This window comes from Muscardinus avellanarius (assembly GCF_963383645.1).
Source record: "Muscardinus avellanarius genome assembly, chromosome: 5".
Taxonomy (NCBI): Eukaryota; Metazoa; Chordata; class Mammalia; order Rodentia; family Gliridae; genus Muscardinus; species Muscardinus avellanarius.
In genome coordinates this window covers 71,512,820-71,540,460 of record NC_137790.1, presented here as the reverse complement: position 1 = coordinate 71,540,460, position 27,641 = coordinate 71,512,820, and the positions used below count along the sequence as shown (strand labels likewise).

General features: G+C 36.2%; 3 protein-coding genes and 1 pseudogene across 4 annotated transcripts in view; 2 read left to right on the top strand and 2 right to left on the bottom strand.

Moving 5' to 3' along the window:
• Nucleotides 1–10,178, bottom strand: part of SLC15A2 (solute carrier family 15 member 2) — a gene marked incomplete at its 3' end in the record, with an annotated part of 31,747 nt that extends 21,569 nt beyond the window's left edge. The window contains exons 1-3 of the mRNA XM_080695587.1: nt 10,059–10,178; nt 8,181–8,268; nt 7,454–7,595 (exon numbers count right to left, since the gene is read on the bottom strand). Coding sequence (XP_080551713.1) covers nt 7,454–7,595; nt 8,181–8,268; nt 10,059–10,163 — 335 coding nt within the window. The 5' untranslated portion in view covers nt 10,164–10,178. The remainder of the gene's footprint in view (nt 1–7,453; nt 7,596–8,180; nt 8,269–10,058) is intronic.
• Nucleotides 10,179–14,325: 4,147 nt separating this feature from the next.
• LOC308262826 (transcription factor BTF3 homolog 4-like) lies at nt 14,326–14,821 on the top strand (the record flags this gene model as incomplete). The annotated part of the gene is made up of 2 exons (XM_080695523.1): nt 14,326–14,380; nt 14,511–14,821. The coding sequence occupies 2 exons, from the start codon at nt 14,326–14,328 to the stop codon at nt 14,819–14,821; spliced, it is 366 nt and encodes a 121-aa protein (XP_080551649.1).
• A 1,593-nt stretch (nt 14,822–16,414) lies between these two features.
• The window catches only part of EAF2 (ELL associated factor 2), a gene marked incomplete at both ends in the record, with an annotated part of 45,105 nt that continues 33,878 nt past the window's right edge, over nt 16,415–27,641 (bottom strand). The window contains 3 exons of the mRNA XM_080696791.1: nt 16,415–16,461; nt 22,503–22,763; nt 26,648–26,793. Of these exons, the coding sequence (XP_080552917.1) occupies nt 16,415–16,461; nt 22,503–22,763; nt 26,648–26,793 (454 nt within the window). The remainder of the gene's footprint in view (nt 16,462–22,502; nt 22,764–26,647; nt 26,794–27,641) is intronic.
• LOC308263113 (small EDRK-rich factor 2-like) lies at nt 18,286–20,587 on the top strand (annotated as a pseudogene). Its single transcript has 2 exons — nt 18,286–18,411; nt 20,450–20,587. The product of its transcript is annotated as a small EDRK-rich factor 2-like (transcript).

The following is a 27,641-nucleotide window of genomic DNA, read 5'->3' as shown; positions in this document are numbered from 1 at the left end:
AGGACTGGGATATATAGAGAAGGCAAAGGTTTTCTAAGTCCAGCCTGGGTAATTGGACACTTGGGTTCATTATCATTTCTACCACAGTTTCCTCGTGGATAATTGCCAAAGCTATGAAATGATCAGGGACTCAGACTATCCAATGATAAAAACTATTTGGAAGAAACTTTTTATTGTGTTGTTTTCCTGAAGAACTTGAATGGCAAATAGAAAGTAGAAGAGTAAGAAATTCTGGTGAGAACATACACAGAGACATAAACATTGAAATATATGATCCTTATGCATATTACCACATGAGCATTTTCTTAGTATGTAAGTAAAATATTAACACTTTGGTGAACCTTGGGAATTTTATAGTTTATATCTGTGATTTTTAAATGTGTATTATACTGATGGGGAATATTAAGAATGAAATAAAGGTAGAAGAAAGAGGCTAGAGATGTCATAAATCTTAGGATGTATTTTCCTCATTCTAAAAGCCTAATCTTCTTAGATTGACTTTCTAGAGAAGGGATTTTAAAGGATGTATAATGGCAGGTGGGGAATAAGAATTTATGTGATTAATCCAGGGCTAATTAACATCAGAAAAGGAGACTTTCCCAGAAGGCCTTGTATTTATTGGAATAAAAAGAACAACAGAGAGAAAAAGAAATTTTAAAAAACTGAACAAAGGCTAGCTGTCATGAACCTAAGAGATGATCTTACGCTAGACCATCAGAGAGAAGTGAACAAACAAAAGGAGTCTGAGCTGGGATGATGGACTCGGGGCAGAAAGATCAAATCTGTAACCAATTGTTGGATTGAATAAATGTGGATAGTGAAATAGGCAACCTTCTAGATGAAAACAGTATTCTAGGTATGACAGGATAAGAGAGGAAGCTAATAGCATGAAACTGTCAAGAGGAGAGAAAAGTCAAAAAGACTTTGAAATTCTGTAGTTGACAAAACTGGGCATTTGCAAGAAGATGGAAAGACCTGGAGAACATTATGCTAAGTGAGATCAGCCAAGCACAGAAAGAGAAAGGACATATGTTTTCTCTAATAGCTCAAACTAGGGAGTATTAGGGATTCCAGAGGGACTCCAGATAATGGAGGGGAAACCGCAGCAAAGCCAGAAAGGAGGGGTAGGGGAGGGAGAAGCCCGAGGTTAATCAATGAAAAAGCTACATTCGAATATGTGTATACATGTGAATATAACATTGTTAGCCTGGACACTCAGTATTGAGAGGGAGAAAAAAGGGGAAGGGCTTAGGGCACCAAATACTGTGTGAATATATGCCATTGCCTTACATAGTCTCACATTATGATGTGAGATTATAGTGCACCAATAGAATAAAATTTAAAAATTAAAAAAATAAAATTCTGTAACTGAAAGATCATTAGGTTTGATGACTCAGAACTATGTTAGGTAGAATTGACCAGCTCCTCAACTGTTCAGATTAGGACACTGAAATCCAGATAGGTCAAATGACCTCTCCAAAGTAACATTGCAATTAGTATTGGCATTAAGTCTAGACCTTCTACTTTCTTATTGATAGCTCAGCATTTTTTTAGTTTTGACACAAAGCATGTTAACGTGGAAAAAGAAAAGAAGGAAAGGTCATAAGTTTTATTTCACCATAAGGATATCAAAAGCCAGAGCCATATTTTTTTTCTTTCTTCTTTTCTTTCTGTTTTTTTTTTTTTTTTTTTTTTTGGTAGTGGTGGTGGGGGGCGGGGACTGGAGATTGAATCATCCAGGGGCATTTCACCTCTGATCTAGACCCTCTGCCCTTATTTTTAATTTTGAAATAGGATCTTGCTAAGTTGCTGAGTCTCATTAAATTGATGAAGCTGGCCTGGAACCTGGGACCCTCCTACTCAGCCTCCCTTGTATTGGAAATATAGGTGTGTGCCACCATGCTCAGCTCAGAGTCATTTTAAATAAGGGCTTAGGAATTTAGGAGTATTTGCAGAGACTGAGGAGTGTGTACCGTGATGGCATAAGAAGAGACCTTGCATGAAGAAAAGATGGACAAAAGCAAAAGTATGGAAAAGATGTCCAAAAGCATAATGAACCCACTTCAGAGAATGATTCTAACAGCCAACGTCAAGAACCCAGACTGACAGGCATGGGCTGTATAACTATGTCATAGAACTAAGAGTATTTTTCTCTCTTAAAAGCAATGTGACTCTAGGCCAGGTATGGTGGCCCATGACTTTAATTCCAGTTCTTGAGAGACAGGAGGATTGCAGGTTTGAGACCAGCATCAGCAATTTAGTGAGACTCTCAACAACCTAGCAGGGCCCTGTTTCAAAACAAGAAATAAAAAAGGGTTAGGAGTGTAGCTCAGAGGATTTAATCCCTAGTACCACCACCACAAAAAAGAATTAGCCTCCTTCTCAGTAGGTAATTATAGAAATCATCATGAACCAATACACATGTTTGCTAAGTTTTATGTTCCGCTGTATACTTATTAGCTAGTCTTTCTTATGTGTAGCCTCAAAGGAAGCCTCATTTCCCTCCTTGCCATAAAGATTTCCTTATACAAGAGTCACAGATTCTGGTTGACCATTTCCTCTTAACATAGCTTGTACTCTGAGATAGTAAACAGAGGAAGGGCTTTTAACAGTTGTTTACCGAATTAAGAAAATTGTTTCTTAAAATTTGAAAAATATTTTTAATGTTACAGAAGGATTTTTATCCAGAAGATAACACCTGAAAGAATTATACACACACACACATCCACACATCAAGGGAGGAAGAGAGGGAGAGGGAGAGGGAGAGGAGAGAGGAGAGAGAGAGAGAGGAGAGAGAGAGAGAGAAAGAGAGAGAGAGAGAGAGAGAGAGAGAGAGAGAGAGAGAGAGAGAGAGAGACAGAGAGACAGAGAGAGAGAGAGAGAGAGAGAGATGGAGAGAGAGAGAGGAGAGAGACAGGCAGACACTGAGGAAAGTGTGTAGTTCGAAACACACAATTTGTAACTAGTGAAGAAAAGAAGGCTTTAGGTCCAAATTAAGAAGGGTGAAGGAGAAGCTTTCTCTTTTTGTGATGTTTTCACTTATTTTCTTGGATTACTTATTTTCTTGGATATACATTCTATCTGTATATGTGATTCTCTGTCTGTCTGTCTGTCTGTCTGTCTGTCTCTCTCTCTCTCTCTCTCTCTCTCTCTCTCTCTCTCATCTATAATAGACTCTGTTATCCATGTTTCCTTTACCTCACTCTCATTCTGAAAGAGATAACAAGTCATTCCCAAAAAAGTTTTGTTATTAAAAAAACAATACCCACAACAAAATAAAAGTCATCTTCAGGTCTATCCATACCTATCCTCAGTCTTATACTTACATCTGAGGATCTGAAAGTAAGTATATTAATTCAAATATTTGTTGCAGGCTTCCAGCTAAATACCAGGCACTGTTCTAGGGTCTATTGATAAAAATAAAATAAATGGCTTTGTCCTTTAAGTTTCTGGAAGAAGAGTTAAGATTTATATACAAATAATTATAATAAAATAGAATTTGGTAAATGTCAATGAGGGTAAAAAAAAAAGTTCAAAGATTAGATTACTTCTGGATAGTAGTGAAAACTGAGAGTGCAAAGAACACTCCATTGTATTTGAGCTGAGTCCCAAAAGGTTTAGACATAAAAGGATGGTGATGGAGGGAATTCCATAAGGTAGAAACAATGCAAGCAAATATGAAAAGTAGATGCCACCGGCTATTCATTATTCGGAATTATTAGCAGTCGGTGTTTCCCCAGTGGCTGTCCTCAAAAGAGAGTAATCATCACAATAAACACAGGAAGGGAACTTGGAGTGAGACTGGCAGATAACGAGTTAGTCCAGAAACGTTTGAGCCAAGTAATAATGTGATTAGATATTTTTCTTAGGAAGATTAACTTGGCAGTAGTGTACAGGCTCAATGATATGAAAAAGATATTGGAAGCAGAACAAACATTTTAGATGTCTCTTTCCATTTTCCAATTTAGAGGCAATGAAGACCAAAATAAGATGGTAGTAATTAATGATAATCAGACTTAGTGTTGAAGAGGAGTAAATGTGAGAGATATTGTCAGCAATATAATTCATAGAATTTTATGACTGATTGAATGTGGGGATGTAGGGAATTCAGCAGAAAGGATAGCCAAGGTGAATTTCAGTATGCAGTTATGATGCTTCCTAGTGTTTAAATGCAAACTACAGTTTGAACACAAGGGTTTAACACAATTTGAGGGGCTATATACACATAGCTAATAGACACTACTGGGCTTGCTAAGGGGCAATCTAGAGAGAAGAGTATGAAAGATATAACCTGGGATAAATGCTTGTATTCATAAAAAAGTTTAAGTAACAAGAAGCAAAAAAAAAAAAAAGGGGGGGGGCCAGGTAAAGAATAATCCAAAAATGTAAGAGAAAAAATGAGAAAATACAGTGTTAGAGAAGGCCAGGAAATTTCAAAAATATAGAAGTGATAAATGGATTAAAATTATAAGACAAGTTCAAAATTAGTAAAGATTTTTAAAAGGCCACTGGAATTTGTCAACAAAGAGATCATGACCAGTGGTTTTATAGGAAGTAATTTCAGGTAAGAAGATGATTATTTATTTATTTATTTATTTATTTATTTATTTATTTATTTTGGTGGTACTAGGGGTGGAACTCAGAGGCTTTCTACCTCTGGGCTATACTCCCAGACCTTTTTTATGTTTTATTTGGAAACAGGGTTTCCCTAAGTTGCTGAAAGCCTCACTAAGTAGCTGAGGCTGGCTTCGAACCCATACGATCCTCCTGTCTCAGCCTCCCAAGCGCAGGGATTACAAGCGTGCACCACCACGCCCGGTGAAGATGATGATTTATATCACTTCTTATTGTACTTATGCAGCCTGGTCTGTATTAAAGCTATTTAAACTTAAACAATGTGAAGTAGGTATTATGTGTGATTCATCTCTTTAAGACCCATGGTCTTTTGAACAAGTAGAAAGTTCTCAATAAACATTACTGAATTAAATTGGATCAGATAAAATTGAATTTGCTTATATTCTCTTGCATTGCACTATATTATCCTACTATAAGAAACAATAATGAAGAGACAAAGGAAGACAAAAAACACAGATTATTCTCTTAAAATTCGGGGAATAATGGTAATGAGAAAGAAGACAGAAAAGGAAATATTAAGAATTTTGTTGTTTAAAGTTACTAGAGTTGCTCCTGCTTTTAGGTACAGAAACAAATTTGTTCTGAGGAGAATATGAAGGCATTAAAGGAGAATATAGAAGGTTCAAAAATCCTAGGGAGAATAATCTAGATGATATGTATGGTGATATGTATGTAAAAATTCATCAAACTATACACTTAAGATTTTTGGACTGGTGTATTTTATATAAGTTGTACCTTAACAAAATATTAAAATAGTTCTAGAATAATTGAGTTGAAGGGACAAGTATAGGTTGTTAAATTTTCTCTGAAATAGGCAGGAAGTTATTGAAATAGGCAGGAAGCTAAATCCCAGAATTGTACTTCCTCAATCTTAAAGGAAATTATTTTTAAAATAACAGTGCTATGTCATCTGTGTGCTTCCTTATCCTACAACTGAATAAAATGATTATAGCTTATGAGGCCAGGCATGGTGGCGCACGCTTGTAATCCCCGCGCTTGGGAGGCGGAGACAGGAGGATCACGCAGGTTCTAAGCCAGCTGTGCTGGCTTAAGAGACCCTGTTTCCAAATAAAAATATAAAATAGGTCTTGGAGTGTAGCCCGGAGGTAGAAGGGCTTCCAGGAAAGCCAGTACCACCCAAAAAAAAAAATTATAGCTTATATGTTTTATTCTAAACATAATGCTGTTTCCTATCTGGATGTTTACTCCCAATGTCTACTACCACAAATGTAGCAAATGTAGAACTCAGGCACCCACCCATTATTCCCTCTGCCAAGTCATGCAACCGTGTTTAGTACTGTACCATGTCTATAAATATGTATTATGTACTGATTAAATATTTTAGGACATTTCATATAAATGTAGGCCAAATTAAGATATAACTTAGTATTTACAATGGGATCATATGGAGCATTAGGTTCACAAAACCACCTGAAAAATATTCCATGGTCAAATTAGTATGAGCGATACTACAAACTATAACCTTCTCCTGGAGCTTTTACAGTAGAGCACATATTAACTTGTTAAAGGCTATAAGAGTTATTCAGTAAAGAAATAGTTTTAGGTTTATTTAGCCTACCCTTTTCCCAAATATATTTGACTATGAAAACTTTGTTTTCCCACACAAGTCATTACATCCTATCTAACCGGATTTTTAACAGAATGTACTTTGAAAATTATTAATTTAGACAAAGATATGGATGACAAATCCATAGAAAATAACTAGGTAATGGAAATCTAAGATCTATCTCTAGTCTATGAGGATAATGTTAGAGAGGACAACTATAACATTACACCATATAATGTCTCGGTGCCATTTTCAGAGACTTAAAAGATACTGAAATGAATGGAACATTATTTTAACTCATGAAAATATTTATTAGATTCTTTAGAAGGAAATTACAGAATAAAAGGCTAAGAAGAGAAACAAGCCAGGTGTGGTAGTGCACTTGTAATCCCAGCTGGGAAGCTGAGACAGAAGTATTGGAGGTTTGAGCCCACTGTGGTAACTTAGTGAGACCCTGTTTCAAAAATAAAAAAAAGAAAAAGGGCTGAGAGTGTGGTTCTGCAGTATAATGCCCCTATGTTCAATCCTTAGTTAAGAACAAAAAGGAGAAGGAGGAGAGGAGAGGAGGAGGAATAGAGATGGCAAAAGAACTGGAAAGTGGGACTCATAAAAATACACTAAAGGAATTAGTATGATTCAGTCTAGAGGAGAGAAGGAGAAAATATCAAATAACCACATCAAAGTCTTTAAAATTATAAATTTTTTAGTGAGCAGCAATCTTAATCCTCACTGAGATCAAAATAAAATTAGAATCCATTCATCTGTTGATGGAAACCTAGGTTGGTTCCATATTTTGGCTATTACGAATTGTGCTACTATGAACATGGGTATGCATATATTACTGTAATTTTCTGATTTCAACCCCTTTGGAAAGATACCCAGGAGTGGTATAGCTGGATAATATGGTGGATCCATTCCCAGTTTTCTAAGGAATCTCCATACTGAATTTCAAAGTGGCTAGTTTGTACTCCCACCAAATACACACAATGGAATTCTACTCAGCTATAAAGAAGAACAAAATCATGTCATTTGCAAGAAGATGGAAAGACCTGGAGAACCTTAAATCCTTTTGATTGAAAAGGGTGTAAAAACATTGGAGAAATTGATAATGGAGGGAAATAGCTTTTCTGTGCAGTCTTAGATCCTTAGCTGTCATGTATGACCTAAGTATCTTCTTGCTTGGAGAAAAGAGGCTGGAAGGATAAACTTGTGCACTATTAGTCTGGGGATATGACCGCCCACCTTCCTTACTTGAATTTCCCCAGCCACGAGTCGGCAATGGCTGCTCCCAGGATGGGAGTGAAATAACAGAGGCTGCTGAAAGCATGGTATACAGATGTGGAGGTGTCTTCATTCCAGTGCAGGAAATATAGGAAATACAGGGTCAGCACAGCTGAGAGGAAACAAAACAAAAAACAAGACAGATGCCTTAATATAACTCATCAAATATATTTGATCTCTGGTCTTTGAAGATGATCTTGATCTTCAGCACTCCTTTCAGTGAAGCAACTGAGGGGTGACTGCCAAGCAGCAGAAACAGGGCCCAGGAGTATGAGAGTGAATGGGGCTATGCTGAATATACAGATATGATGCTCCCCTCCCTTTGTTGATGTGCACCCAATAGCAGCATTGAGGCCAAGATTGAGGGTAACATGGTGCTTCCAATATCCCTTTCTTCTCCTTCCCAGCAACAGTACAGTTTATAGATCGATCTGAGGAGAATGGAGCTCACTTCAGAGCTCTTCCACTTGTATCCTCACAGGTCATGTGATTTCTGTCAAGTGTCTCTCATCTTGGTCATCATGAGTTATTAAACAAAATCCCACGAGGCATTTATGGAAGGTCTTAGCCAAAAAAGGACCAGTTTTTTTTTTAATCAAGGCAGAGTGGACAAGAGGAACAAGTGCATACAAGGAGATGAGGCTACTAGAAACATGGGTTGAGGATGAGTGGAGAAGACTCTGGGACACAAAATTACCTTTCATGCCATAATAGGAAAAGCGTTCACAGAATTCATTCACCACAATGAAGGCAATGCTCAGTGGATAGCTGGAGCCACAGATTTTCTATGTAATAAAATGACAATGATTCAAGCATCAGCTGTTTTCCCCTGATTAAACCATTAGATTGCTCCACACCTGAAAATTTTATTTCAAATTGCTATATCTCTACTCTTCATGAAACAGGTATTATCCCACAAAAAGTGATTACATTGCTGACCTCTGAGTAAAAAAAAAGCAAATCTGAATATTACTTTGTTCTTTGTTTAACATGGAACTGCTCAAACGTCCATTGATCCAGGACCTGCTTATCTCCCCACACTACTAAAAGAAAAGCCAGGGGCTTTGAGGGAGAGAATAACCATATTTATTGCTAAGAATAGAATGAAGAGATGGCCCATGGGGTGCTTGACATCCAGGTAGTTAGACTTAGCTATCTGTGTCCTGCTGAGAGTCACTGTGGGGAAGGGCCCCTTTTATCCCCACCTGCCCTGTTCACCATGCTGGAAGGAATCCTGGCAGCAAAATGGCATCCCTTCTGAGGCTTCTGAGACAGGAACAGAGCTAGTCAGGGAGGGCAGAAATCCTAAAAATAAGCCCATTGGGCTTTGGGCAAAGAGTTCTGAATCCTGTAAAATGAATTGTCCATTCTTCCTACTAAAGAGATTCTATAGCATTTTCATGATAATCCTACTAGTTATTAGAAGGACAGTGCTAGTTTATGCACTATTTCAGACAGAATATAAGTAACATCATGTTTTATTTCAGATCCCTACCCATTTAAAAAAAATCAAGTAATGTGAGGGGGAATAGAAATATATCTATCCTTGGAAGAGTCAAATCATAACATGAGATTTATATTGTCCCTGATTTCAAAACAACTTTGTACATTTTGTAAGCATACTTAAATTCTTTGGGGCCAGAAGATATCTAATAAGGAAATAAATGCATATACGAAATTAATATATTAATTATTTTATCCACATATATGGATATACAACCTTCCTAAATATAAATATTTGTTACTATATAATAACTTGCTTTAAAGATGTGATGAATTGGGCTTTTTATTTTTCTAGCTCACAGCTTGAGAACTATGCAACCCAAAGTTTAGAAACTTATTGTCACTAACTGTAACACTGTCACTAGTTATGCTAAAATACAAAGCTGGACATCTCACTACTCCCTTTTAGTGTCTCAGTTCTGTAATTTCAAAAAACTGAGAATAATACTACCTCTTGGTCTATAGTAAGAACTCAGTAAATATTGGTTATCATTACTAAAACCTCTCCACTTCTAGGATTTTGATATGAGGATTAAATGAGATGATAATTTTGGAAGAACTTTAACAAGCATACAATGTAAAACATTATTCTTTGTTTTTCTGTTCTGTCTCTCGCTAAAAACTGGGGATACTTACTATCAGAAATTGAACCTATTCTAAAACTTCTCTCATTTTCCAGAAGAAGACTCTGCACACAGGAGTAACTAAGGGCTGAGTTTTCATATTGGTAAAGACAGAACAATCACACACAGTTCTCCAGACAGGAATGCTTGCCAAGTTTCCCTGGACATTCAAATTGCTTTTTCCCCCCCCAGGGAAACTCAGAATATGCAATGAACTCTACATCCAGGCTCTGGATCCCAAATAAACAACTCTGACTACCTCCTTCTGCTGCTTCTTGCTTAAGTAAAGAAACCTTTTGTTTAGATTTGGTTTTCAGGTAATTCTAACTTCAAGACAGAATAGTTTTTATACGCTATTATAGCTCAGCTTGAAGTTCTAAAGGCCAAGGAGAAAAAGCATGAGAACAAGGCTTTTACTGTCAGAGGGAAAACTGAATGTGAGAACTCACCGGAGGCGACTTCTTTGGAGGGCTGGGCGGTCTAGGTGGTACCTCTTCAGTGGAGACAGGTGAAAAAAGTGTTTCCTTGGACTCATTTTTCTGGAAAGGATTCATAGCTGGCTCCTTTCTCTCTCTCCTCAAGCATTTGGCTTCAGTAGGCAGTTAGGACAGCTGCCAGCCTACAGTGAAAAGGGGACTTGGGGGGAGGAGGGATAGCTACGGCAACTAGGTTTAACCCTGTGGGTGTCAGTTTCAGTAGCTGTTTGACTTAACGTAAAGCTGGAAGCTATAGGAAAAGAAAGGGTTAGTACACTAGTTCAAAAGACTGATTGTGTAAAAGGTAAAGCATGGGGAAGTGAGTACATTACATCACAGGTCATGAGATGGGATAAAATAATACTAGAGAATTAACACAGCTTATCTGTTTAAGAAAAATTATCTTGGCAAATGAGTGCAAGATAGTTAAGAATACAACATCTCAAGCACAAACTTAAAAACTAGTTTCAGGATAACAATCATTGCAATTGATTGGACACTTAGCATGTGCAAAACTAATATGTATGTGCATGCATGTGTGTGTGTGTGTGTGTGTGTGTGTAACTAATACATTTATTTATTTTGGTTCTTACTACTATCCCTATATTATAGAAACTAATGTTCCAAAAGGTTAAGTAACTTATTGAAAATTACATGGCCAATAAGTGGCAGATCTGGAATTTTTACAGTATCATAACAGATAGGAAAGGTAGAGATTAGTATCAGTAACAACTTTGGCCATTATTCAGGCATGGAAGCTATGAAAATGGAAATATACGGATGTTGGGAAATTGAATGGCTTTGAAGAGGGAAAGTCATTATGAAACTGAATTTGAGAAATGAGAAAGATTGTTGACTTAGGTTTTCAACAACATTAAGTTCAGCTAGAAAGATATTTTGAACAATTTAAAAGGTAAGGCTAGAGAAATCAGTGAAAAGTGTTGGAATCATTCTGCTTTTAAAGCCATTTACTGTGTTTTTATTTTCTCATTTAAAGCTGAATCCACCCTTTCTTTTAAAAATGCAATTTAATGTGTGCAAAAATTGTGAACTAGATCCTTTCTAGACACCACTGCAAACATTATCCTTAATTTTCAGTGGATGGAATCTTTAATGACTCCAGAATATCATATTTAGTACTTAAAAGAAAGAAACAAGAACTTGATGACAATAGGTGCATATTATAATCTATTATTTTTGCTAAGTCAAAGAGGTAAAAGAAGAACAAAAGAACATGATAACACTCTAATTCTCAGTCAAAAGAAAAGGGGAAAAATGACCAAAGCCAAAAAAGGAATAAGAAAAATTAAACCATTAGGTTAGTCTATGAAAACTATAGCACAAGGAGGTCAAGCATACCAGAAGTTAATTATTTGAGAATATGAGAGAGAAAAAGCCATGATTCTATTGCTTGCAAAAATATTACATTATCCATTTGAATAGTTTATCAACAAAACAAAAAAGAGCCTTTTCCTCCCTAAACTTTAACTCAGACTTTGACCATGTTTTCTCATCTTCTATTTTACTCTTCCTCCCGCCCCCATCTAACCTTTACCCAAAGAATAGTCTAGCTTCATTTCTGACTATGGTATTAATGATTAATCTGTGAGTCTTCTTTTAGAAAGCAATGACTTTTATGACCTAGTTTGGCTAATGACTCTGAATGCAAAATGAATAATCAAAAGTTACTAGTCAACTTGACTAGTAGAGGAATAGATGCCTAAATATCTAATTATGTCAGTGGCTTCCCTTGAATTGGCACTCGAGCTGGCAGAACAGATGGAATAGCACCTGTAGGCAATGCTCATCTCTGCCCATAGGCACCCCAAATACCAAACTTTAGAGTATGAACATTTTTTTCCTGATACTTGTTTGTTTAGAAGAGATTCTTCTTTGGATTAGGACAATATATTGATAGCACTCATAGAATTGAGTAATATCAAAGATGAATCTTAATTTTATCCTACACAAGCAAATTAAACTTTCTTGGTGATAAAAGTCATTTAGAGTATGCCTTTTCCTTAAAAATACTTTTTTGTGTGCTTTTACTGGTATATTATAATCTCACATCAGAGTGAATCATGTTGACAATGATGTACATGCACACACATAGCACTTGGTGCTCCCTCCCTGCCTCCCCATTTCCCTCCCTCCCAATACAGAGTATCCAGATTGACATTGGTATATTCACATGTATATGCATAGTTGATGGTAGTATTTCTATTAATGGACCTCAGTCTTCCTCCTCCCCTACCCTTAGATTTCCTCCTTGGCTCCACTGTGGTTTCTCCACCATTATCTGGTCTCTCTTATATCCACGTTACTCTTATTCTGCATTTAGAGAAACTCCTTATTCTGCATATTAGAGAAAACAAATGACCCTTCACTTTCTGTGATTGGCTAATCTCACTTAATATAATGTTCTCCAGGTCCTTCTGTTTCTTGCAAATGATGTATTTTTGTTCCTCTTTATTGCTGAGTAGAATTCCTTTGTGTATATTTCCCATAATTTTGTAATCCATTTATATGTAAAGCTGGTTTAATATACACAAATCAATACATGATATTCACCACATAAATAGAACTAAGGACAAAAATCACATGATCACATCAATAGATCCTGAAAAGGCATTTAACAAAATCCAACAGTCATTCATGTTAAAAAAAAAAAAAACATTGCAGAAGACCACTGGGTATGGTGGCTTATGCTTGTAATCCTAAGATCATAGTACACAGATAGCCTCAGCTATTTAATGAGGCCCTTTGCAACTCAGTGAGACCCTGTTTCCAAAAAATGAAGAATAAAAAACAGGGTTGAGGGTGTAGCTCAGAGGTAGCATGACCCTGGGTTCCATTCCCAGTACTGCAAAAAAAAAAAAAATTGCAAAAATTGGAATAGAAGGAATGTATTTCAACATCATTAAGGCAATATATAATAAATTCAAAGCCAGCATTATATTAAATGGAGAAAAAAACTGCAGGAATCACTTTTAAAATCAGGAATAAGACAAGGATGACTACTCATCACTCCTTTTCAATATAGTCCTCAAGACTATATTGCCAGAGCAATAAGAAAAGAGAATATCAAAGTATTCAAATAGGAAAAGAAGAATTAAAATTATCTTTGTTTGCAGATGACATGATCCTGTACCTAGAAGACACAAAAAACTCAACCAAAAGACTATTAGAGCTGATTAACCAATTAAGCAAAAAGCAGGAAACAAAATCAACCTAACGATAATCAGTAGCCTATTTGCCAACCATAAATCCACAGAGAAAAAAATACAGTAACCTCAAAATCACAATAACCATTCACAATAATCTCAAAATCAATAAAATACCTAAAAATAAACCTAACCAAAGACGTGAAAGACCTCTACAATGAAAATTATAAAACACTAAAGAAAAACATTGAAGACTTTGGAAGATGGAAAGATTTCCCTTGCTCTTGGATAGACAGAATAAATATCAAAATGGTCATCCATGAAAATTCTGATTCAGTAGATATTGTAGGGACCTAAGAATCTGTGTTTTTTGTTTGTTTGTTTGTTTGATTGCTTCTCTCCTCCTCCTCCTCCTCCTCCTCCTCCTCCTCCTCCTCCTCCTCCTCCTCCTCTTCTTCTTCTTCTTCTTCCTTTTCTCTCTCTCTCTCTCTCTCTCTCTCTCTCTCTCTCTCTCTCTCTCTCTCTTCCTCTCTCTCTCTCTCGTACTAGGGATTGGACCCAGGGGCATTTTACCTCTGAGCTACACCCGCAGCCCTATTTTATTTTAATATTACATTTTGACACTGGGGATTGCACCCAGGTGGTTCTACCTCTGAGCTATACTCCCAAACTTTTAATTTTTTATTTTGGAATAGGATCTTGGTAAGTTGCTGAGGCTGGTCACAAACCTGTCCTGTTTGAGCCTGCCAAGTACTGGGATTAAAGGCATGAATCACCACTCATGGCTTTATTTTGAAACAAGGTCTTGCTAAATTTCTGAGGCTAGCTTTGAAGCTGTGATCCTCCTTTCTCAGTCTCCCAAGTACTGGGATTACAGGTATGTGCCACCATGCCTGGCTTTAATAACTTATACTTTTAACAAACAATTCTCATGATTCATAAATGGATTCTTAGAATTCTCAGATCTTAGGAATTTGAGAAACACTAATTTTAAATTTCTCTCCTGGAGTCAGCCATCTTGTTCTTGCCACATGCTGGTGTTGGAGGACCCTCCCTGCTGCAGATTTACCAACAGCATGAATCAAGAAAATTTAGCCAAACTTCAGGCTCAGGTCCGTATAGGGGACAAGGGTACAGCTCGCAGAAAGAAGGTGGTACATAGAACAGCTACAGCTGATGACAAAAAAGCTTCAGAGTTCTCTCTCTAAAAAAAAAAAAAAAAAAAAAAAACTGGCTGTGAATAATATTGCTGGTATCAAAGAGGTGAATATGATTAAAGATGATGGGACAGTTATTCATTTCAACAATCCCAAGGTCCAGGCTTCCTTCTCTGCTAACACCTTCTCAATCACTGGTCACGCAGAAGCCAAGACAATCACAGAAATGCTTCCTGGGATATTAAGTCAGCTCGGTGCCAACAGCCTGACGAGCCTTAGACAGCTGGCTGAACAGTTCCCACGGCAAGTGTTGGGTAGCAAAGCACCAAAACCAGAAGACATCGATGAAGAAAATGATGATGTTCCAGATCTCGTAGAAAATTTTGATGAAGCATCAAAGAATGAAGCTAACTAAGATCTTTTCTGGGTTTTGGAAGCTGGCATGGACTAGATTTAACAAATCAGCTATGTGGTTCAGAAGTTTTACAGACACAGAGAACATTACCTGTTACTAGTTCAGTAATATAAATATTTTGTATATTAATAATGCTGTTTATTCAACATTTTTCAGTCATTTGATTTTGCATTTTCCACTTCTTCCCAGATCTGTTCTTTTGGTCAAAATATGAAGTATTGGTGCAGTTTGAGGGTGTATTGGGTTTTGCTTCTTGGTTTTCTTCTAAAAGTTTATAGTCTTAAGATTTACATTTAGGTCTTTTATCTTTTTTGAGTTAATATTTGTATATGGTGTTAGGTAAGGGTCCAATTTTATGCCTTTTCATGTAATTGTTATTTTTCAACAATATTTAGAGAAAAGATTATTATTTCCTTCACCAAATGTTCTTGGACATCTTGTCAAAATAACTTGACCATATATGGAAGAATTTATTTCTAGGCTTTTTATTTTACTCCACTGGTTTATATATTTTATATGGCTTATATATTTTACTCCACTGCCTTTATAGCAGTACTATACTGTTTTGATTATTGTTGCTTTATAAGGTTTGAAATCAGAAATTGTACATCTTCTAGCTGTGTTCTTTTTCGAGATTGTTTTGGGTGTTTAGAGTTCATATTTCATGTTAGGATAGATTTTTTTTCTGAAAATAAATAAATAAGTAAATGTATAAAAATAAAATAATGTAAAGAAAAAGAAAGTTGGAATTGAACACCAAAAAAAATTTAATGCAATCACTTTAGAAAACAGTATGGAAGATCCTCAGAAGAAGGGAAACAAACTTACCATATGACCCAGCAATACCACCTCTGGGTATCTACCAAAAAGAATGAAAACCAAAATACCAAACTAATGCATGAGCAACCATGTTCATAGATGCACAATTCACCATTGCCAAACTGTGGAATCAGCCAAGATGTCCTTTAACAGATGAGTGGATTACAAAACTCTGGGATGTGTACACAATGGAATTTACCCAGCCATAAAGGAGAACAAAGTGATGGCATTTGCAGTGAAATGTCACCAAAAAATAAGCAGATGCTTTCCCTAATGTGCAAAAACTAGGGAGAAATGAGTAACAGGTGGAACTCTAGATGAAGAAGAGATCCTATAGAGGAGCAATTAAAGTGAACTATCTGAGGGGATGGGAGGGGGAAAAGGGAAATTCTTTAAAGCAAATGATGTACTTAAACATATCAAAGTTAATCAGGAAACCAAGCATGGGAAGGAGGGAGGGGGACAGTAGGGGTTAGGGATTGGGTAAGGGCTGATTGGATGATGTGTGCATGTATATCTCAAGTTTTTTTTTTTTATCCTATTAAGAAGTATGACTACAATGCACCAATAAAAATTTTATTTAAAAAAAAGATTAGATGAAGATAATAAATGAAAATTCCAGTATACATTAAAAAGTTTAAAATTTGGAATCAAGTTTAATTTCCTTTATCATCAAAAGTTAAGACACAGTTTCCTCACTTTTAGATTTTATTCTTAATACAAAATAAACTGTCACATGCCTTTTAAATGTTCTATTTACAGTTAAATATTTCTTCAGTCATCACTGTCACTTTCTGAGTCACTCAGCTGTAAATCATTTCCTAAAACAAAAGAGAAATAACAAAACTGTAGCAATTAAATATATTATTTAGTATACTCATTTTTATAACATATTATTCAAAATACAATACATAAGTGATTCTTTTTAGTGAGCACTTTGTAATTAATAATCAGAGTGCTTATTTTTAATCTAGTCACATAATTAATAGTTCAAATAATTTATAATGCCTGGAATAAAAAAACACCATCAAGCTTTAGTATAGTTTTAGTATTATCTAACATCTATTTTGGTTTTCTTTCACATACCATCACCCTTCTTTTTATACCACTGATTTATTATATCAGGAAATGAAAGAAAGTGTGGTCTAGATCAGACTATCATTTTGAAGAGTGAAAAAATGCTATAAAATTTTTACTTAAAATGTAGTCAAAATCACTAAGGAATATATGTGAGGAATATCTCATTTTGTAATTAATTTATGAGATTAGTCAGGGAGTTTATGTTTCAATGGAGGCGAAAGACAGAAAGTAAACTAATAACTTAATAACAAGTAAGAATAAGTGCTAAAAAAATAAAGATGGGTATGGAGATAGTGGCAGGAGGTGCTACTTTAGGTAGGGTATCTGGGGAGGCTTTCTTAAGAAGCAACATTTGAACAGAAATCCAAATGTAGAGAGAAAGTCATAAAAAGGAAGTGGGTGCAGGTAATATCCAGGCCAAGGGAACAGCAAGCACATTTTACTAACGTGGGAGTATGCTTGCTATGATCTTTGGCTTGCAAGAAGACCATTGTGGCTAGGGTGGAATGAATGAGGAAGAGAATGGCAAGAAATGAAAGTCATGGTAGAAAAAAATCTAGATTTTTATTTGAAATATAATGAGAATTCATGGGAAAATTTTAAGCAGGCAACTGACTTGAACCTGACTATCCATCAGTGAATATATAATGGTGCGGAAGAAATGTGGAGGCAGTTGAGAAACTGCTATAATGGTGTGGAAGAAACAGGGAAGAGATGAGTTTATTGCAGTTTCTTATGTAAGAGATAGCACTGGCTTTGACTAAAGTGGTCCAGAGGAAGTTATTTCATCCTTGGCATTCTATAGTTTCACTACTATATGATATGGCCTACATTTATTTTTATTTACCCTGTTTATTAGCTGAAGTAGATTTGTGGCTTCTTCAATTCTGTAAAACTCTTAGGATTGAGGTTTCATAGTATCCTCTCTGGAATTCCTATTGCACTGTATTCAGTCTTCTCTATCCTTATCTCTGAACTGCTCATTTTATTTTCCTATCTTGTGCTGTGTTCTAGATAGTGTTAATATTATCTTCCCCATTTCTTTAATTCATTCTTCAACTGTGTCCAGTCTATACTTCTTCCCATTTGTTGATTTCTTCAAAAATTTCAATAGGCAGTCTTTCTAATTTATTCTTTTTATAATTTTATTTTTTGTGGTGCTGGGGATTGGACCCAGGGTCTTGTGCATGTTAGGCAAGCACTCTACTACTGAGCTACATCTCCACCCTTCGTTATTTTTAATAATCTATTGGATTTTGTTTCAATTCTGTTTGGCTTTGTTTCATAATTATGCCCTTTTAATGGTATGTCTTTATCTCTGAACATTTTCAGCATACTTCTTTAAATGTCTCTGTCTTAAACTCTCCTATATAAAAATAAAAACAACTTTTCATTTGAAAAGAATCCATGTTCCAGTTGTTATTTTTTTGGCTCATTTTCTTAGCATTAGATTTTCTCTGAAGAATTATGTTTGCTCATTCTGAGTGGAAAGTTTATGTTTTCACATCACTATGACAGGGTTTTCTGGTTTTCCTCAACTACTACTCTGAGCCTCATTACCAGAAATGGGTTTTATAATCAAATTGGAGACTGCTATCACTTGCATATATCAGAGATATCCCTTCAAAAAGCCTACAGGTAACAAGGCTCTTCAGACAATAGAGCTACTAGTGAACAGCCTCAATCCACATGTAAATGATCATTTTTCCTTTTAGTAATGGAAGAATATCCCCACCTCTACTAATCCTTCTCATCCTCTCTCCCTTACCCAATATATATTAAGTAGCTTCATTCAGAAAGTATGACTCAGGTTCCTTGAATATTAAGTACTTTAATGCTACCTTTTCTGAAGGTAACTAAGCTCTTTACCACGACCACATTCATTTTTAAAAATGATTTTTATTGGTGCACTAGTCCAACATCATAATAAAGATCATGTTGACAATGGCATATATTCACACTGTACTTGGTTCCTTCCCACTCCCCTGCCTCCCCATTTCCCTCCATCCCAATACCAAGTGTCCAGGTTAACAATGTTATATTCGCATATATACACATAGTCACAGGTAGCATTTCCATTAATGGACCTCAGCATTCTTCCTCCCTCCTGGGCTCCACTGAGGATCCCCTCCATTATCTGGAATCCCTCTGGTATCCCCAAATACTCCCTAGCTCAAGTATATTAGAGAAAACATACGTCCCTTCTCTTTCTGTACTTGGCTAATCTCACTTAACATAATGTTATCCAGGTCTTTCCATTCTCTTACGAATGACTTAATTTTATTCTTTATTGTTGAGTAGAATTTCATTGTGTGTATTTCCCATAATTTTGTAATCCACTCACCTGTTGATGGACACCTAGTTTGATTCCAGAGTTTTGCTATTATGAATTGTGTTGCTATGAACATGGATACCATGTCCATTTAATTTTTTTTTTTTTTGTGGTACTGAGGGTGGAACCAGAGGCTTTTCTACCTCCGGGCTACACCCCAGACCTATTTTTTTATTTTATTTGGAAACAGGGTCTCACTAAGTTGCTGAGAGCCTCACTAAGTAGCTGAGGCTGATTTTGAACCTGTGCAATCCTCTTGTCTCAAGCCCCCCATGCGCGGGGATTACAAGTGTACGCCACCACGCCCAGCGTACCATGTCCCTTTAAACTCAAAATATCGATCCTGGCCATGGCTGCTTTTATCTTTTTATACTTTATCTATTGTTCTTGTGCTTAGCACAGAGTATAAAACATAAATTTACTATATCATGTTGTACTAAATAACTACTTTATATTAAAAAAAATGTTGACATAGTATCTCCCAGATTTCTCCAAAGTTCTACAAGGCAATATGACTTCCATTTTCAATGAGGAAACTGAGGCTCCAGGAAATTTAAGTAAATAATAATAATAATAATAATAACTATTATTATTATTATTATTATTATTATTATTATTATTATTATTTTGTGGTACTGGGGATGGAACCCAGAGGCATTCTACCTCTGAGCTACACCCCCAGCCCTATTTTTTATTCTCTATTTTAAAACAGGTCTCACTGAATTGAAAAGAGCCTTACTGAGTAGCTGAGGCTGTGTGCAAACCTCGATCCTTTTGTCTCAGCCTCCCAAATGCTGGGATAACAAGCATGTGCCACCAAGCCCAGCTTAAGTAAATTATTTTTTATTAAATAGCTAATAAGTGATAAAGAAATAGGAATATAGTACAGATGGCCTGATTCCTACACAGGTGCTCAATTCACTTATAAAAGCCAATAATCTCTGAGAAAATTTTCCAAATATCTACTCAGCTTCTCATTCAGTCTAACCAAGCTATCTTTTCTCCATGTTCTCTTGGCCATTTAAATCAGTGTTCTAATTTTACCTCTTAAGTCAAGAATAATAACACTAAATAACTGGAAGTTGGAAGAATCTTTTCTGGCCCCTAAATAACTCATAGTTTTATTTTCTCTGCCACTCAGCTTTGGTTTTGTCCTTCTTCTGTTATTAGGCTAGTCAGTCTTTCCTCATTGTTTACTTTTTTCATGAATAACTAACACATTGCAGTTGTAATAAAACAGAAACCCATCTCACAGGGAGTATCTACTTGAATGTCTAAGAGAATCTACTGAGGGGGCCTGCAACATATGACAGAGCGAGAGGAAGCAACTGAGGCAGGCTGGAGCTGCTGCAGACGCCATGACCTGCAGTAAGTAACCTGCGCGAATTCGCCAGAAGAATAGGAAAAAGCAGAGCGACTCAGTTAAAGGAAAGCGCTGGGATGACGAGCTTTCAGCTGCCGCCCACAAGCAGAGGGACTCGGAGATCATGCTGCAGAAGTAGAAAAAGGCAGACGAGGACGAGGAACCCAAGTAGCTTTGTGGCTTCGTGTCCAACCCTCAACCCTCTTGTCTGGAGCCACTCCCACCACGCTCCTCCTGTAGTGCTCACAGGTCCCTGCACGATGGCTTCCCTATGCCCTGAGTCCGCAGGGGTTCCCTTTTGTGCTTCCTTGCCCTCAAGTAGCCTCTCTCCTCCTGGGCCACTCCCAGGGTTGAGGGGGCTACCCCTTCCAAGTGTTTTGTATTCTTGTGGGGCATACCCCAAAGTATTAAAAGTAGCTTTGTAAAAAAAAAAAAAAAACAAATGAACAAAAAAAAAGAGTATCTACTGAACATGTATCAGGTACTCTGCTATTCTATCATTTAAAGATAAGCAAAGATAAATATGATCCCTGTGTCCATGGAGCTTATACTTTATAGGAAGGGAGTAAATCACATGAAATATAAATTTACAACTGTCACAACTGATGTAAAGAAGATATATCTAATACTCTGTGGGAGTATAAAAAGGATGATAGTGTCAGGAAAATAAAGGAGGCTTCCTTAAGAAAGTCAACACTGAACTGTAATTTAAAAGAGAAAAAAATAACTCCATGAAGTAAAGGAAATGTTTCTGGCTGATGGGCATCATGCATAAGTGCACTGAGGTGAGTAAAAGTATTTGTGTGCAGCAGCAAAAAAAGTCAAGTGAAAGCAAAACCATTATAGGTGTCTTGTCTCTATCATGAAAGAAATGACAAGCTACTGAAAAGTTTGTATTTGAATTGTGAAAAGATCAATATGGCTATAATGTACATAATGGACCAAAAAATGGCCTTCAGTAGATAAAGGGTTAGCCATTTAAGAAATCGTTTCAATAGTTAAAGCAAGGAACAAAACTGTAAATTGAAGTAGGATGGTAGTGGTAGATATGGAAAGGAAATTAGATTAATTAGAGAACTATTTAGGAAGAAAAAGTCAACAGGATTGGATGAAGGATTGGCTACACTGTAGAGAAAGGAAATCAACCCTTGAATATAAGGCTTTTGCTCTGAATAGTTAGATAAATGCTGTCTTTCACTGAGAAGAAATATGGTGAGCCAAAGATTATAGATTGGTTTTGGACAAACTAAATTTGAAGTGTCTTTAACTAGGAGATGTAGGACACATATGTCTAGACCTCTGGTGTCTGGGTCAGAGATAGAAATTTACATATTATCTACAATAAGTAATGACTTAGGCAGAAACATGAAAGATTGTTCGGGAAACGAGGTGAGAATTAAAAAAAAAAAGAAGTAAGAAATTGTATGCTCTCCCTAATATGCAGAAGCTAGGGAGATAAAGGGCCATAGGAGGAAGCCTAGATGAAGGAAGAAATATCACAGATGAGCAAATAAGGCAGCCTGACTGAGGGTGATAGGGGGGGAAGAGGGAAATTCCCTAATGTACGTGATGTACATTCACAAACATCAAAATATCAAAGCTCATCACCAAGCCAAACATGCGAAAGAGGAAGGGGGAGGGAGGGGGTGAGAATTGGGGAAGAGTTAAATGAATGATGTGTGCATTTATGCCTCTTCCATCTTGTGCTTCAGTAATATGTATGAATGTATGACTATAATGCACCAATAAAAAATTTTTAAAAGACCCAGATTATAAAGCTTAAGGAACTCCAACTAACTGGGTAGATGGTTATAAATGTGCAAAGAAGAGAGAGAGCGAGAGCAAGAGCGAGAGCGAGAGTGAGAGAGAGAGAGAAAGAGAGAGAGAGAAGCATCTAGAAAGAATAATCAAGAGGGCATTATGTCAGAGTCAAAAGAAAATGAATAATTCAATAAAAAAGGTAATGGTTAATAAGTGTTGAATACATAAAAAGAAATCTTTATCTTCACATAAAGTTTAGATCACAATCAATATGGCTCCATTGGGAATTCTTATATTTCTAAATACTCATGTTTGTGCATACTTACGTAAAGTATTCATCAGAAGGCCACCGTTGTCATGAGATCTATTATGACTAGCATCTATATCAGAAGTCCTATACTGTGATACGGCAGACATGGTAGGATGTCCTGTGATATAATTCCTGGGATCAGAAAGAGAGGATCTGTCCTCTTCATCTTCTGAGTCGCTAGAACTATTGTCACTACTTGAAGATGATGAACTTTTGGAATCTGATGAACTATCACAACTACTCATCTGGTCCATTAGACTAGCTTCTGCCTTCAGTTCTGAGAATAAGACAGAAATAGGTAAATTATATTTAATAATTATAATAAAATTCAAATGTATTAATTTCTAAGAAATCTTTGATCAGAAATAAATAAAACCAAGCACACATTTACATCTAAAACATTTTATTAAAACAAAACAAAAAAACCCTTCTCTACCATTAAGCCATGTTTCAATGATGGGACTATGTGAATTAAAAGACATAGGTAATATCTAGACCTAACATCCACATTTATTTATACCACTGTGATTAAATATACATTTAACTCAAATATAGTATAATAAATAATATGAAAATTAAAACTGTAAAATTTTAAATCTATTTCAGCAGAAATTGTCTTCAAATTGTTTTTCTTCTTTTCTTAATACATATAATGTAATGTGATATACATAGATGAATTTCATTCTTTTCCTGATAGTACCAGGAAATATTCTGATAAAACATTTTTATGTAGGTTTCTCTTTTCCCTTAATGGAGATTTAAAAAATTCTAAATATTTCCAAAAAGTTTCCATTATAACTTTGGTTGCAAATACTTCTGTTGAAAAAATAATAATGATGATTTTTCTTTATTTTTAATATGCTTTATTGGTGCATTGTAGTCATACATCTTAATGGAGTACAAGATGGTAGAGGCATACATGCACACATCACTCATTTGTCCCTTCCCCAATTCCCACCCCATTCCCACCCCACCTCCCTCCTTCTCATGTTTGGCTTAGTATTTGACTTTTATATGTTTGTGAATGTGCATCATGTACATTATGGAATTTCCCTCTTCTCCTCTCCCATTTCTCTTAGATCACCTTATTTGCTCATTTATGGTTTCTCCTTCCTTGTCTTGAATTCTTCCTATGACCCTTTTTTCCCCTCGCTTCCACATATTAGGGAGATCAACCAGTATTTTACTTTTTGTGGCTGACTAATCTCACTTAGCATAATGTTCTCCAGTTCCATCCACTTCTCTGCAAATGCGTAATTTTATTCTTCTTTATGGCTGAGTAAAATTCCATCATGTACATATTCCATAGTTTTGTAATCCATTCATCTGTTGATGGATATATTGGCTGGTCCCATAGTTTGGCAACTGTGAATTGTGTGGATGTAAACATAGATATGCATGTATTGGTTTAGTAGTTTGATTTCCATTCTTTTGGATAGATGCTCAGAAGTGGTATTGCTGTATCATATGGCAGGTTCATTCCCATTCTTCTGAAGATCCTTCATACTGTTTTCCAAAGCGGTTACACTAATTTGCAATCCCACCAACAATGTATTAGAGTTCCCACTTCTCCACATCCTTGCCAGAATTTGTTATTGTTCGTGTTTTGAATGATAGTGATTCTAGTTGGAGTAAGGTGAAATCTCAGGGTAGTTTTGATTTGCATCTCTCTGATTGCTAATGATGTTGAACATTTTTTCATACATTTATTGGCCATTTGAATTTCTTCGTTTGTGAAGTGTCTATCTAGTTTCCTTGCCCACTTTTTGATTGGGTTATTTCTTAGCTGTGAGTTTCTTGAGTTTTCTGTATATTCTAGATATTAGTCTTCTATCGAGGAGTATTTGGCAAAAATTTCCTCCTATTCTGTAGGTTCTCTGTTGAGGTTCTTGATAGTTTCCTTTGCTGTACAGAAGCCTTCAATTTAAAGCAATCCCATGTGTTGATCTGCCTTCTGGTTTCTCATGCCTTTGAGATCTTGTTGAGAAAGTTTTTACCTGTGCCTATGTGTTGCAGTGTTGGACCTATGCCCTCTTCAAGGAGCCTCAAGGTCTCTAGTCTAATTTCCAAGTCTTTCATCCATCCTGAATTGACCCTTGTTCAAGGGGAGAAAGTGGGGTTTATTTCCATTTTTCTGCATATGGTTAACCAGTTTTGCCATTTGTTAAAGAAGGTATCCTTTTTTCCCATTTGACTTTTATACCAAAGATTTTTGTCTGTTCTTGAACTCCACAAAAATGGATCCACTCAGCATGTACTTTGTCTGCCTTCTTCCATCGAAATAATGTTTCATTTGTGTCATTTAAGTTCTACTTAAATCTTCTATTTTAGTAGGAAGCCACCCAGTGTGGGTTTAGCATGCAGATCTTTGCCTACTTTTGTGGGCTGTGGTTCAAATGATAATCTAATTTTCATAGCTTCTGCAGAACTATTTTAGTTTTCTTAGTAAATGTCCAGTAGCTGGAAGTTCCACTGGCCCCTGCTGGTGAACTTGAAGGCTGGCTCCCCTGGTTGTGGGAGAAGGAGGATAGACAGTGCTTCACAGTGATGTGCTTGTTGTGGTGGGATCCCCCTTGTCAGTGCCACACAGTCCCAAGATGTTTTTGGATTGGAGAGGAATATGAGGATGGTGGGGCAGGGAGGCAATGACTAGTCTTCTCAGGCTGAGTGTTTTTCACAGTGTGATTCCACTTGCACATGCCTTCTGGCCATTCAGTGCCTCAGGCCAGGCATTATGAGAGCACTTCTAGGACAGCAACCACTCATGGTGGCATTACTCCTTTTGGTGGTATAACCCCCCCACTGTAGGTGTCTTTGGATGAGGTAAGGGAATTTTAGGCCCTATCTTATTTTTTAAAGTCAAATACTAGATAACTAAAAGATGTGAATAAAAATCAAGATACAAAAATACTAGCACAACTGATAGACATAAATTTGTAAAGATAATTCACCAGCAGGGCTTTACAGAAGGGTCAAGAGCATTTTATAGGACAGTCTAAAGAACATGTTATAAAAACATCTCAGCCCTAAATGATGTTCTGTTCTCATACAAAGTTGGAACAGAAAACTTTATGTTTGGATCATATTAACTTATTTCCTATAAGTTTCTTTTCCCTTAGTTATGCTTCAATACAAAGCTTTAATTTAGGTCTCTGCTACAGAACTTCTACTTGTGATTTAAAATTACTGCTGAGGACATTATATAGTTTAATGCTGTCTAGAATAGGTTCCATATACAGTTTAATGCTATCTAGAATCAGTTCTATAGTTATTTTAGAATTTAGTAGCAAGCAAAAGTCTAATTCTTTGAAACCTATTCTACTTTGCCTTCATTTTTGTCTTGATGGCCAAGAATCTAAAAGCTAAATTTAATATTTTCATAACCAGCAATTTTTCTTCAACCCCCCCCCCCCCGCCAGTCTCTGGATTTTCTATTCCAAGTTTTACTTTTTTCTTTCTCTTTCTTTTTTTCTTTGGCATTTTTGGTACTGGGAATTGAACTCAGGAGCATTTTATCTCTGAACTACATTCCCAGCCTAGTCCTTTTCATTTTTTATTTTAAAACTTGGGTTCACTAAGTTACTGAGGCTAGCCTTACACTTGTGATCTTCCTGTCTCAGCCTCCCAAGTATTGGGCTTACAGTTTATGTACCACTGAATCAGCTAAGTTTTGTTTTTAACTTTCAAAAGAACTGTACCCCCTTAGAAATTCCTTCCTGCTGAGAAGTATACAGCAATTTCAAAAACTTGCCGGCTGGTCCTGCTTACTATGTCTCCTCATCTCCCTGTTGGTTTGGTGGCATCTTATTCCTCTATAGCCTGGCTATACATAAAGAATTCTGACAGGAACATTCTGTGAAGACTTGAAAATGAATCATCACAGCTGCCATAAAAGAAGAAAATTCTAGTTACATATATCTAAGTAGCAATTTTTAATCCTAAATAATAATAGATACCATTCTCTTACATGGATATAGTCTTTCTTACATAATATCCTAAATCACAAGCTATCTCCTTGCTCTAGAAAAATACACAATTACAAAAAATACTTTGCTGCCATTAAAACTTATTGTTAGTCCCACTGTTAAGCAAAATGAAAATTTTACTTATTGTATCTTAATTATCTCTTATAAAGAAACATTATATACACTTAGATTTTACCTCTTTCAATATCATCCATTAGAGATGTTGGGGACATCTGGTCTTCAGATGGAGAATGTTTTACAAGACTGGGAGTCCTAGCTGAGTTCCTCATTTGTTGCTGCTGTTGCTCTAATCGATACTGAATTTTACTGCTCCCTTCAACCCTGCAATTAAGAACATCAAAGATCATATATGTAAGTGCCATTATAAAATCTCACTAACGTGTATGGAAAAAGGGAGGGGAAGAGGAATGGGATGTGGAGAGAAACACCAGATGATGTGTGCATATATGAATATATCACTTTTAATTTCACTATAATGTATAATTACAATGTACCAATAAAATTATATAAAAAAGAATATCAAAGTTCAAAACAGAAGCCAGATGCGGTGGCGCATGCTTTTAATCCCCACGCTTGGGAGGCTGAAACAGGAGGATAGCACAGGTTCGAAGCCAGCCTCAGCTACTTAGTGAGGCTCTCAGCAACTTAGTGAGACCGTTTCCAAATAAAGAATAAAATAGGTCTGGGAGCATAGCCCGGAGGTAGAAAGCCTCTGGGTTCCACCCCCAGTACCACCAAAAAAAAAAAAAAGTTCAAAACAGGTTGGGGTGGAGTTCAGTGATACAGTGCCTCAGCATGGAAAAGGCCATGGGTTCAATCCCCAGAACCAAAAACAAAACAAAATAAAAAACATAAATGTGGGAGATTCTTCTTCAATTTCTGCCTTTATTGTTTTATAGTTTTCATTGAAGAGGTCTTTTACCACTTTGGTTAGATTTATTCCTAGGTTTTTTTTTATTGTTTTTGAGGTTATTGCAAATGGAATTGTTTTCTGGATTTTTCAGTGGATTCATGGTTTGCATATAAAAACGCTTCTGATTTGTTTAGATTTGCTTTATATCCAAAAACTACTGAATTTGTTAGTCACCTTAAAGAAATCCTATACTTACAGGGTCTTCTAAGTATAGGATCATGTCATCTGCAAATAAAAAATAACTTCAGTTCTTCTT